This window comes from Prunus persica, chromosome G3 (assembly GCF_000346465.2).
Source record: "Prunus persica cultivar Lovell chromosome G3, Prunus_persica_NCBIv2, whole genome shotgun sequence".
In the NCBI taxonomy this organism is placed as follows: domain Eukaryota; kingdom Viridiplantae; phylum Streptophyta; class Magnoliopsida; order Rosales; family Rosaceae; genus Prunus; species Prunus persica.
In genome coordinates this window covers 13945114-13958483 of record NC_034011.1, presented here as the reverse complement: position 1 = coordinate 13958483, position 13370 = coordinate 13945114, and the positions used below count along the sequence as shown (strand labels likewise).

The window sequence follows — 13370 nt, the reverse complement described above, 5'->3', positions numbered from 1 at the left end:
TGTCTCCACTTTCGTTCATTTTTGTGAAATGTGAGAAGTGTGAAGTGGAACTCTTCTTGTGAAATAATCGGGAAGAAAAGAACACTACATTTTCCGAGTTTTTCAAGTAAGGGTTCATACAGGAACCTGTGCCAAGATGGCTCTAGGAAGCTTTGCATGTAAGCCTGATATCACAGAATGGCAATTTGTTAGTATATATTTTTCGAAAACTGCAGTGCATTGTCTGTTTAAACAATTTTGAATTTTCAAAATAATACTTACCCAAGTCCATGTGGACATGTACTGTGGACTCTCTGTCTGCATGGGCTCTATTTTATCCTCCTCTATTTGGATATAGGCCTCAATAACCTGTTTCACATTGATTGGAGAAAAATGGAATTATAAATGGGTAATATAGGTAGCACAAATAAAAAATACAGTGCAGTGTGTGTTATAGAATTGGTAAATACTTACGTTTTGTGACAGTTCCAGGTCCCATACAATATCTTTGAGATCATGGTTTGTCACTTTCTCATCATTGAGTCCTGCCCAAAAGATATCACTGCGGATTCGAATACATGAAATTCACAAGATTAGTTTTAGTTTAATTGTAATTAAAAGATGAAAGAATTGTTATTTTGGAATAGAGATGTTACCGAAGTTGAGTACTTAAGTAGTATTTTTCAATTCTTTCCCTGTCCGCCTTTGGAATTTTTTGCCACACCTTCTTCTGACCCCATTCTAGTTTTTTCTTTGTTGGCTTTTTTTGTCCTTCATCTTCATCACTTGATTGTTACAGATCCACAGGTATTGAATCATGAAGGCTCGTTCCTTTTGGGGGATCAGGAATTGGATTTATGGCATCGGGCTGAGATGCCTCTTGTGTTAACTGCAGATTGAAAGGAAACTAATTAGAAACTTCATTCGATAAAACAGAAACTGCAATGCAGTTTCCATTTCCTATAATGTGCATTATAGGAAATGGAAACTGCATTGCAGTTTCTGTTTCTGTAAAGTAGATAACACACTGCATTGCAGGAAACGGAAACTGCATTGCAGTTTCTGTTTCTATAAAGCAGATAACACACTGCATTGTAGGAAATGGAAACTGCATTGCAGTTTCTATTTCTGTAAAGCAGATAACACACTGCATTGCAGGGAATGGAAACTGCATTGCAGTTTCTGTTTCTGCAATGCAGAAAATAGAAAAAAGCAGCAGCTTGAACTGCAGTAATTGCATACCTCCTCGGAAGAGATAAGCTTGAATTGTGGTAGTTCTTCATCATCCTTTTTTGCCTCCTTTTTTGTTTTCTTATTTTTTTCGTACACATAGCAAGATGCTTGAAGCCTCTTTCTTTCTCTGTTCTTCACCCTTTGTACTCTTGAAGGAACATCAGGTGTTGGAGCATCTTGCTTCTTCTCTTCTTCTCTCTCTTCTTGTTGCTTCTCTTGTTCTTTATTTTCTTCTTCTCTCTCTTCTTGTTGCTTCTCTTCTTCTTTCTTTTCTTCTTCTTTCTCTTCAACTGGTTGTGTTGGCAGATCCATCTCCATTTCAAAGATTGTTGGGTCTGACAACAAGCTTTCAATTTCTGCCTTGTACTTTCCTTGAATCTCCTTTTTCTTGGCAATCTTCTCCATGTCAATACCAGTTTCCTTGCCTTCCAATTCTGCAATCCTCCTTTTCAGATTTTGTATTTCATTAAGCTGAACTGTAGATTCCACTGTCATGGTGGCAGTCACACATTCTTCATTATCTAATTTCTCTATGTATGTTGCCAACTCCACTTCCAGCTCCTTTGATCTCTTTTCTGCTTGGATAAATATATCCCACAATTCCTTCATTTTCTTCTCACTGTCTTCATTTTTTTCATCCTTCCACAGTTGTAATCTTTCCGGGCAAACGAAGCTAGGATCTTGTTGTTGGCGGTAGTTGATTTGGTCTGTCATGGACTTCACCAAGAGGTCTTGAATTGCATCATCAGGTTTTCCCTCATCATCTTCTTTTTCTTTTTCCTGCATATTGAACAGAAACTAATTAGAAACTGCATTGCATTGGAGGAAACGAAAACCGAAATGCATAATTCACTGTTTAGAGATTCTTATACCTTGTCAAGAGGGTCTCCCTCTTCTCCGGTAGTTTTTCTCTTTTTATATGTTTTCAAAATACCCTGTTCAATGAGATTGAATGATTCAGAAACTGCATTGGATAAAATGCAAACTGCAATGTAGAAAACACAAACTGCAATGCACTGTATACAGATTTCAATTACCTTCTCAACAGTGTCTTCCTCTTCCCTGGTAGTTTTTCGCTTTTTAGGAGTTTTGAAAATACCCTGTACAATGAGAATGATTTAGCATGGATTCACATTCAAGATACATTAAAACAGAACATGCGATAAATTGCATACCTCGATGTCATTCAAGTCCTTTATTTGGTTGAATCTTGTGTGGAGTTCCACAAGACTCCATTTAAGAATGGCAGGAGTTTCTTTCTCCTTGCCAAGGATTGGTTGTATGATGTTTGTCCTCTCACACAGTAGAAACTGCACAGTTCAAAAACAAGATATATCAGAAATTAGGTTGGAAACTGCATAGGATAAAACAGAAACTGCGTTGCAGTTTCCATTTCTGCATTGCAGTAAATGGAAACTGCATTGCCTAAAACTCAAAATGCATTGCATAAGCCACTGTTTACTTACCAATATTAGGATAGTGCAACCCGAAACAGCTCCTATAGAGGCTTCTCCTCCCTTCTTTGCTTTTGCTTTTGCTTTTGCGGTCAAGGATTCATTCATGTAGGCTGAAACAGCTCTTGCCCACGAATAGCTTGAAAGTGTGTCTAGATTCACACAGTGCTCAAATAATTTCTAATGCAAAGTAGATGAAGAGTTGGCAAAAAGGAATGTCATGCACAGCAGAATCAATATTAGGCTGACCACCTCCTTGTCGTAATCAACTTCTTCTTCTTCTTCTTCTTCAGCTTCTTTCTTTTCTTTTCCTTTGTTCATTTTTTTCTTTTTCTCTGTCTTTGCCTTTTCTTTCTTCGGTTGGTTTGCCAAGGCAATTGTCTTTTGTAATTCTGCTTCTACCTGGTTTTTTGAAGGTTTTCCCTTTTCTCCAAAGTGCCTTGTTCTGAAGGTAGCAGTGTACCTATCATTGACAAGTTTGACAGATTTGCCTTCATTTGGCAGTCCTAGAATCTGAGTCACTGCATTGCTTGTGATTTGGAATGATTTGGTTCCAAATTTGAAGGACTTTGTATCCGGATCAAATTTCTTGAGCAGCTGTGCTAAGTCAATGTCCGACTTATTCATGTTATTCATGTCAATTCTCTGGTGGTAAAACAGCTCGATCAAGTTCCAGAAAGGGGTTTTCTTGAGAAGCTTCTTCTGCCTTTCATTGAGCTTGTCCTTTATGTCTCTAATGATGCTGTTGAAAGCATAGGCATTGCACCGAAATTGGACATAGTCCGGGTGCTTTGCTTTCCGATCATAGTTTGACTTTGGCTTTGTTTTGATCCTTTGAGCCATCATTTTGATTCTGCGCTTTGGTTGGTTTTCAACTTCATTCTTTTGTGGTGACATTTCTTGTTCCATTTTTTGATATGCACTGCAGTTTTTGTGGTCAAAATCTGCAACAAACAACCAGAAACTGCTGCTCAAAATTTGATGTGAAAAGAAACCAAAAGGCAAAAACAGTACTGAAACGAATATCAAAACACATTTAAATTCATGAGCAGTTATAACATTCCCATAAATCCTAGCAAAAAGCACTCTGAAATTGAGTTATGGAACCAGAAACTGCATTGCAGTTTCTGGTCAAAATCGAAGACAAACAACCAGAAACCAAAAGGCAAGAACAGTAGCTAAAACGAATATCAAAACACATTTAAATTCATGAGCAGTTATAACATTCCCATAAATCCTAGCAAAAAGCACCCTGAAATTGAATTTTGGAACCAGAAACTACACTGCAGTTTCTGGTCAAAATCTGCTACAAACAACCAGAAACCAAAAGGCAAAAACAGTAGCAAAAACGAATATCAAAACACATTTAACTTCATGAGCAGTTATAACATTCCCATAAACCCTAGCAAAAAGCACTCTGAAATTGAATTATGGAACCAGAAACTGCAGTGCAGTTTCTGGTCAAAATCTGCTACAAACAACCAGAAACCAAAAGGCAAAAACAGTAGCAAAAACGAATATCAAAACACATTTAACTTCATGAGCAGTTATAACATTCCCATAAACCCTAGCAAAAAGCACTCTGAAATTGAATTATGGAACCAGAAACTGCACTGCAGTTTCTGGTCAAAATCTGCTACAAATAACCAGAAAACAAAAGGAAGAAACAGTACTGAAACCTTCATCGGTGTAAAACCTAAAATCGAAGAGAGTACTGATTCATTTTCTTACGGTTTAGCTTCGGTTGTCGTTGGTGGTCGTTGCTCGTCGTCGGTGGTCGTTGCTCGTCGTCGCCGTCGCCGTTCTCGTCGTCTTCGTTTCTGCTCGTTCTCGTCTTCGTTTTTGCTCGTCGGTTGCGTTTTTGGAGTGAGATATGAAAGGTCGCGCGAAACCAGTTTTTGAAGTGATTAAATTTGAGTAGTGTCATTTTGTGTTGTGTTTTGTGGGAATGTTATGTCGTTTTGACAGTTTTAAGTTTTGGTTTATAATTAAATAAACTGTATTTGACAGTTAAGCACAATGGCACATGTAGTAATTTTAGGGTTGTTGGATGTCCTTTTGGTAAAATTAGGTGGCTTTGGTTTTATATTAATTAAGCAAAATTCAGTATCTTTCTTCCAAATTAGTTAAGTTTTTTATGGGTTAAAACTAAAGAACCCTTTATTTTATTGCCAGAAAGTAACCACTTGGTAGAAAATATGAAATTTTTATACGATCAAGCTAAGTGACTCATGAACGTCCTCCAGTTGGAATTACTCCAAAATTCGTCCATTTGATTATGTTTTGCTTCAGAGAGATTCGAAAGTCCTATATTGGAAATATAATCCAAAATATTAAAATTCTTCCAAAATATTAACCAAAATATACTAAAAATGAGGTTAAATATATAATATAAAATATGTCCATCAATTACCATTGTACTCCTTTGGTTGAAGGGTGATGGTGGTAGGAGATGAGGCCATAGCAGTGAGGCGCTAAGCCGGAATTTTGCCTTCGTAAGGCAATATTCATACGCTAGAAATAGTCCACAACAAGATAACCAGCTTTTCCATAGATTTGACAAATAAGTCTTGGGGTAGCTAAAGTAGAAGACTTCCCAAAAGAACCTGCAGCACGTTGAGTATTAAAATTCCCTCGAGAAGCACCTCCTCTCTGATTAGGAAAGCCTCCACAAGTGGGCAAAACAACACTGCGCCCAATGCCCTGACCACGAGTACTTCCACGTCCTCGAGCAGCCATATTCGCCACAGGTCTACTGTCAGGCATAGGGACCACTTGTTCCAGCATTCGTATCTCAGTTGTCAAAAGAAGAGCCTCAAAAACATCATATGTGATAGGTGTATCATGGGCTTGGACTGCACTAATGATCATTCATTGTTTGTCCAGCAAGGGCCAGGTTATCAACAATAGCATTTATACGATCAAGGTAGTCACTGACAGACAAATCACCTTTGGTTGTGGGTAGCAGTTCATTGCGCAGATGCAAAATTCTGTTCTAAGAGGTGGAAGCATAAGGGCTCTCCAAAACTTTCTCGACACAATTGACAAAACAGAGTGTGTAAGTGAGCTGTTGATCTTGTTGAATCCAGGTAGAATATGCAAGATTGGCAGTAGTGCTTCCAGCAATAGTTGATGGTGGACAAACACTGGTGCCGTTGACAAACCTCATAAGGTCTCGACTCTTCAAAATGGGAACAATCAGACCTAGCCAAAGTGGATAGTTCGATCGATCAAGCTTGATATTGATGATGGTGGGTATGGTGGTGTTGATGGCAGAGGGGTTAATGACGGTGGAAGCAGGTGGGGCATTATTTGGAGTGGGGGAATCAGGGTTGGCCATGGAAGATAGTTGCGTGTTTGAGAACAGGAAAAAAATAATAATTGAATCAAGTCATTAGACAAGAAGGCTTGATACCATGTAAAACAATAGATGCTCAAGAGAATGTTGATGAACATTTTGATTTTGAATGCTCAGATAACATCTCCCTAACAGCAAGTATGTCATGTACATCCCCTATTATCTAAAAGATAAAAAGCTGACAGATGCTTAGCCTATTACCAAAAATGGGTCTGGCCATGACTGCTATGCGAGTTTGTGTATGAATTTGAAAATAGTTAATTACATTAACACCCCCTCAGGTTTTTGACTTTTCACAAGTCTCAGTGGTTTTAATAATTACATGAACAACCTCTCAGGTTTTTGGCCTTTTCACAAGTCCTAGTGGTTTTAATATTTACACGAACACTCCTTCAAGTTTTAAATTGTTTTCACAAAATCCCTTTTCGTTAATTGTTCATCCAAAGATTGAAGATTTTATATATATAAAATTTCTCCTAATGACAAAGTTAGCCTTTGAAAGGTTAATTACACAAATTTTTTAAAGGGTTAATTACAATTTTTGCCAATGAAGTTTGGCTCGAAATCAAATTTGGTCACCGTAATCTCAATTTTCCCAATTTGATCACCGTAGTTGGAGTAGTTAACAAATTTAGTCCAGTGCCTCAATCCCGCCAGTTTATTTAATTAAAATATATATAGTATTTAGTTAAAAACCATTTAACTTAAATATAATATTTAATATTTCAAAAAAGAAGAAGTTAACTACACCCCAATCTTGTACACCACCACAATTTCACAGTCATCATCATAGTCCCATGCTAAGCGCCGCTGAAAAAACCCCAGAAGTCTATCCTCGACGACGCATCAATCCCAACCTTCCCCCAACCCCAAACCTAGCAACTCGCACCCTACACACAGCGCCGACAACCCAGCTTAGCCACACCACCTCCTGTCACAAGACACCTGATTGAGAATGGGATCCGACTTCTACAATTGAGAATGGGATCTGACTTCGATGATTTAAAAAGGGAGAGGGAGAGAGCGATTAGGTCGAAGATGACAAGCTCGTAAGTCATCAAAACCTCCATGTATTCATATATATATGTATGTGTGTGTGTGTGGATGTGTGTGTGTGGGAGCATATATTTCAGCGACCAATGAGCGAGTGACATGTGGAAAAGGGAAATTCCCTAGGTCAATTAGTTACTAATTGATTTAAGATGGGAATATCTCCCTAAAGCAAGAATGAAACTTCCGTCAAATCTCCTTGATTAATTACAATTTCCTATTTTTGGGTAAGAATAATTCTAATTAAATAGGGATTATTCTTCAAACCCTAGAAGGCAAGAGCACTATAAATACATGGCTATATCATACATACGAGGTAATCCAATTTTGGTCGTAGAAACTCCTCTCACTCATGCCACTCTCTCTTCTTTCCCTCACGGCTCCAGCTACATGGCATAATGTGAGATCAATGGAGTACCGTGTAGGTACAAATCAAGAGTGACCATATGGATGTTTGTCTTTGGGAGCCTTTGCAGCTATAAATAACCATAAAGCGATGCTGCTAAGAACCTACAATAAAAGCAGAAAAAGAACAAAGTATGCATGATAATCTTAAAATAGAGTTGATATAAGATAAAGAAATATCTTACATACATCAAATTATGCTTGAGTCCAAAATTCTACAGGATAACAGATATTGAAGTACAAGATACAAAAACAAAAAAATCAATAATATGGGCAATCTAGCACAATTCAACTCCTAGATGCGTAGACAACAACAATAACATATGATTCACCCAAAACTAGAAAATAACAAATGAAAAACCAACATGCCTTCACTTCATTTATAAATTAAACTAGCTGTAAACAACAAACCTTATTTGTCAAAGGAGAACTACGAATCTCAATGTTCAGTAAGCAACTTTAGGGGCAAACTCCCTCCTGGATGCTTTTTACAACTGCATATATTAATGGCAAGGATACACCAACTGCATCCTTCATATCACTTTCATAGCTTACATCTTTCTTCCTAAAAAAATCCAAGACAAAAGAAAAAAAGTTAAACCTATTGCAATGCCAATGTATAAAGAAGAGACAAAACCATTTACATATTATGATTATTAGAGAGAGAAAATGTAGTGATCACCAATTCAATGACATGTACAGAGATGATACACCACATATTAATGCCTCTCTAGCTCCAGCCACAGCATCGGAGTAGAACCTGCTATCATCAAGACCTTGGAAATTAAAAAAATAAATAACAGAACTGAAATTCATGAAAAATATATCAACAACAATAGTACCAGCATGAAAAGAAGAATCTAACCCCAACTCTGTCCAAAACGCTTAGAATCAAGAAGAGACATGCATCAAAATGAAAAATTAGTTATATAAACATGAAGACATAAAAAATAAAAATAAAAAGATCTATAAACATGAACACAGAAAAAAAAAAAGGAGAAGGACTGAAGACTAAAGTAAGAAGAAGGGAAGTGAGGTCAAGGCCGATGAAGGTTACGTTGTTGTGATTGTACATGCCAAGGAGCTGAAGGATTTGAAAGAAGAATAGGAAGTGTTAGACAACAGAAAACACTAAAGAATCAAGAAGAGTCGAAAGGAAAAGTAAGAGTGAAGAAAGAATAGGGGTTGAAGGACTAAGAAAGAGGCGGCGCATGACAGAGAGAAAGAGGCAATGGAAATCACAAATACGTAAACATTCAAAATATATCAAATGCAGCAGCAAAACGCCCTTAGAACATAACAAATGCACAAATCCAAACTAAACCAAACTATGAGATTATGCTAGTCCAAGTGCCAACCCATTTAGTTATTTCTTTCCTATAGGATCCAAAAACATATGTCGAATATGAGCACATTGATTGACTTTCTACCAAGGATTCTATCCAAATACATAGATGTCAAGCAACCTGTACTTTGTTCGAGATAGAAATTTGCATAAACTTATACATGCAAAAAAACATAAAGTCACTTATACTAATTTAGAGTATTCAAACATAGTCTTGGATTGTTTTGAGGAAAAGGAAATGGTAAGAAGCAGGGGGTGAGAGGGAGAGGCTATCCACATGATCCAGATTCCTCACCACTACAAGGACTAAATTGGCTATTAAAAACAAATCTCCATACAAATTAAAAAACCTACATTTTGACCACATGTTATGGAATTCAACTAGAAAACAATAACACTTAGTTAGCAATAACACTTGCCAATGGCTCAACCAAAATATCAAACAAAGCAAAATAAAAAAATGGTGAATGATTCTATAGACTAGAAAGAAATAGAGAACCAATATAACATCAAAAATTGCAGAGACTAAAGGGAAATTAAAGAAACTAACAGTGGCTTTTATAGTTTGGTTGTTAAGTAGCTTTCATTAAACCCCCCAAAAAGAGGCAACCTTCACAAGCATTTAGTAGAATACTGACAAGAAGGAAAAAAATCAATCATAACAAGCTTCCAAAATCAATCTCAATAAAGTAGGTTTTCTAATTAAAGAAAATACCTTAGAGTAATATTCACATATTCTTCTCATCAAGCAAAGTTATGCATTTAAACTTAAATGGCAAATGTGATCCATAGAATACCAAGAAAAGAAAAACTGAAAGGCTTACTTAAACCACAAGATTACAGTAGCTGGTGCTTGTAGAGCAAATAATGGAACAAGAAAATGATTTTTGAACAGCAGTCCCTTTTGCAAGCAATAGAACCCTGGATGCATAAAAAAATTGAACACCCATAAACATCGAATTCATATCAGTGAATGAAAGCAGACCAAACATTTTATGGGCTCTTCCACTTCAGTATAAGAGTCCTAAAAAAGTAGAAATTATGCAAAGAACTGGATGTATACAAATTCAGATAAGTAAAAGATAGAGCAAAGGCTAGATAAGTGAAAATGGCTTCATCTAAAGCTGGATGATCGAGAAAAGAATAACAAGCATCACCATTACCACACTCTTCAACTTAAAATCCATAAAAATTAAAAAATTAAACCAAAAAAAAAAATTCATATTCCCAGAAAAAGATCTAGAAATTCTTTTTCATAAACTTCTCCAACTTCTGTATAATTCGAAAATAGATATTACAAAAAACATAATTAGGGCTTACAATGGAGGAAGAGAGACTGAGCGAGGGGTGAGCGAGCCACTGAGAGTGAGATTACCAGAGACTTCAAAAGACGTGGCGCTGTTGATTTGAGAAGAAGACACATAAATTGTTTCACGAACAGTTACAGAGTCACCGGCGACTGATCTATCCCTGCAGCAGCCAAAAAATTAAACTTTTTATAATGACCTCCGTCGGTTTGATTGGTGAGAAAGTGGAAGAAAATACATGAGAAGGTGTGTTCCTAGAGAGAGAAACTAACAATTGAGGAGCGGAGAAGCATATGTCAAGGCGATCAAATATTAGCCACAATAAACAAAACCCATCAAATAGTAGCTCTAAAATCATGGAACACAGAAAAAGACAGAGTAAGATTAGAGAAATTACCCAATAAATTGAAACCCTAACTGAAATAATCTCACGTGGAGGACAACGACAACAGAGGTAAACGAAGGGACTCTGATGGCTCTTCTCGACGAGGAGGAGGACGTCTATGGCTCTCTCTTTTAGGGTTTAGGAATAGATGATGGTAGAGATAGAGGACAGAGAAGAGATCAATGAAGAAGAGAGATGCTGAAGGTGAGAGGGATGAGATAGTGACTGTGACTATGGGTATAGCCATAGAGGGTTTAGGCTGACTGTGGGTATTGCGAGAGAGAAGAGAGGGAATTTAGTTTTCAGCCAAAAATATGAGAGGGAGCGAAAAATTTTAGCGAAAAATTACTGTAGCAGTCAACCATGCTTTTGGCGTCGGTGAAAAATGATATGCTTAAATTTGTTTTTGGCAGAACCATTTTATGCATCAGTATATTCATATTATAGATGCTAAAGTATAATCAACAGCATCGGTAGGAAAAATCAAAAATTTGTGCTAATGCCTTTATACACTTTTAATCTTATTATTTATAAAATCGATGCTTAATATACTAATAGCATCGGTTTTTCATTTCACTGATGCTTATGTAGTGTTGCGGAAAGTGAAATTTGGCATAGTGGACCCGACTCTCTTGTACCATAGAGAAAACTACGACCTTCTATGATATTTTTGTATCTTTCTCAAGATCATCTAACTGACTTAGGCATCGGAGGGCTTTTGGCTAACACCCCCGGGTGTGGTCTATTTACTCTAGTCTTTTTCGCACGGATTGTGGAAGAGGAGAGAGAAAGAAACTCGAAGACTAAAGAATCAACCCACTAATATTCCCCTTACGGAAATTTGCTAAAATATTTTGGTGCTTTCATTGAGAGCATTGAGTTATACTCAACGCGTTGCTCTTGAATCAAAGGAATTTGTTTCCTCCTATCCATCACTCAACCAAAACCTTCCAAACAACCATGGTTGGAAGCAAGCGCATGAGAAGTAAGACCGCCGCGACGACCCAATCTGTGACGGATCCAAGCCTCCATGACGCCACGACAAATCTGAGCCTTCACGACAACACTTTCCACTAACGAGGCCGTGGCTCCAATCACGGCTCCAGCAGCCACCGTTATCCTTCCTTTTGGCCTCGTGGTCGTGATCACCGTTCTGCCACTTTCCACTGCATTGCCCCGCTGCCAACCGGTTCCAATAGCCTTTATGCCCACAGTTTCATGGCTGGATCCAAGGCGCTACACGAGGGCAACGTCGCGAAGTACGACACAGCACTGACCGTCACCTTACCTATGGCCCGATTGTGGAGCAAATACATTTGTTCCCTTCTTTGCCACCCCTCTCAATGTATGCTTCTGTCATCAGTAGGGTAAAACTAACATGTCTCACGACGGTCTAAACCCAGCTCACGTTCCCTATTGGTGGGTGAACAATCCAACACTTGGTGAATTCTGCTTCACAATGATAGGAAGAGCTGACATCGAAGGATCAAAAAGCAAAGTCTCTATGAACGCTTGGCTGCCACAAGCCAGTTATCCCTGCGGTAACTTTTTTGACACCTCTAGCTTCAAATTTCAAAGGTCTACAGGATCGATAGGCCACGCTTTCACGGTTCGTATTCGTATTGGAAATCAGAATCAAACGAGCTTTTACCCTTTTGTTCCACACGAGATTTCTGTTCTCGTCGAACTCATCTTAGGACACCTGAGTTATCTTTTAACAGATGTGCTGCCCCAGCCAAACTCCCCACTTGACAGTGTCTTCTGCCCGGATCGGGCAATGCGAGGCTGGCCTTGGGTCCAAAAAGCAGGGCGATGCCCCGCCTCCATTTCACGGAATAAGTAAAATAACGTTAAAAGTAGTGGTACTTCAATTTTGCCGAAGCTCCCACTTATACTACACCTCTCAAGTCATTTCACAAAGTCGGACTAGAGTCAAGCTCAACAGGGTCTTCTTTCCCCGCTGATTATGCCAAGCCCGTTCCCTTGGCTGTGGTTTGCTAGATAGTAGACAGGGACAATGGGAATCTCGTTAATCCATTCATGCACTTCACTAATTAGATGACGAGGCATTTGGCTACCTTAAGAGAGTCATAGTTACTCCTGCCGTTTACCCGCGCTTGGTTGAATTTCTTCACTTTGACATTCAGAGCACTTGGCAGAAATCACATTGCATTAGCATCCGTAGGCACAATCGCAATGCTTTGTTTTAATTAAACAGTCGGATTCCCATTGTCCGTACCAGTTCTGAGGCGGCTGTTTGACGCCTGGGGAAAGTCCCCGAAGGAATGCTCCCAGTTCGTCCCCCAACCGGCACGCGGCGACCCACTTTCGCAGCTGGAGCAGCTTGAGCAGTCCACCGACCGGGTTCGGGACTGAGACCCCCGTGCCCAGCCCTCAGACCCAATCCTTTTCTCGAGGTTACAGATCCATTTTGCCGACTTTCCTTGCCTACATTGTTCCATTGACTAGAGGCTGTTCACCTTGGAGACCTGATGCGGTTATGAGTACGACCGAGCATGAATGACACTCGGTCCTCCGGATTTTCAAGGGTTGTCGGGGGCGCACCGGACACCATGTGACGTGCGGTGCTCTTCCAGCCGCTGGACCCTACCTCCAGCTGAGCTGTTTCCAGGGTGGGCAGGCTGTTAAACAGAAAAGATAATTCTTCCCGAGGCCCCCACCGACGTCTCCGGACTCCCTAACGTTGCCGTCAACCACCACGTCCTGGTTCAGGAATTTTAACCCGATTCCCTTTCTAAGTTCGCGCGAGACGCGCTATCAGATAGGTTAATGCAATATTGCCAAGGCAAGTACAAGGTTAATGCAATATAGCCAAGGCAAGTACAAGGTCGTT

General features: G+C 38.9%; 2 protein-coding genes and 1 long non-coding RNA gene across 22 annotated transcripts; all 3 read right to left on the bottom strand.

Moving 5' to 3' along the window:
• LOC109948286 lies at window positions 141-631 on the bottom strand. The gene is made up of 3 exons (XR_002270911.1): window positions 454-631; window positions 262-348; window positions 141-164 (listed from the first exon to the last, which is right to left on the bottom strand). It is a non-coding gene; the product is annotated as an uncharacterized LOC109948286 (long non-coding RNA).
• On the bottom strand, window positions 1077-3509 carry LOC109948056 (vicilin-like seed storage protein At2g18540). Its single transcript, XM_020559961.1, has 6 exons — window positions 3069-3509; window positions 2679-2846; window positions 2388-2522; window positions 2250-2312; window positions 2085-2147; window positions 1077-1992 (listed from the first exon to the last, which is right to left on the bottom strand). The coding sequence occupies exons 1-6, from the start codon at window positions 3507-3509 to the stop codon at window positions 1102-1104; spliced, it is 1761 nt and encodes a 586-aa protein (XP_020415550.1). The 3' UTR covers window positions 1077-1101.
• Window positions 7178-10883, bottom strand: LOC109948285. Of its 20 annotated transcripts, none has more exons than XR_002270895.1 (8): window positions 10529-10872; window positions 10145-10294; window positions 9649-9745; window positions 9375-9457; window positions 8322-8363; window positions 8162-8239; window positions 7891-8044; window positions 7178-7584 (listed from the first exon to the last, which is right to left on the bottom strand). XR_002270895.1 is itself a non-coding variant. In XM_020560801.1 (8 exons), the coding sequence occupies exons 2-7, from the start codon at window positions 10245-10247 to the stop codon at window positions 7939-7941; spliced, it is 456 nt and encodes a 151-aa protein (XP_020416390.1). In that variant the 5' UTR covers window positions 10248-10288; window positions 10529-10876; the 3' UTR covers window positions 7178-7584; window positions 7891-7938. The 20 variants fall into 20 exon arrangements, 4 of the variants coding, with proteins under 4 accessions (XP_020416390.1, XP_020416389.1, XP_020416391.1 ...); XR_002270901.1 differs by having other exon boundaries at window positions 8345-8363; XR_002270900.1 differs by lacking the exon at window positions 9375-9457 and adding an exon at window positions 8537-8563 and having other exon boundaries at window positions 8345-8363; window positions 10529-10867.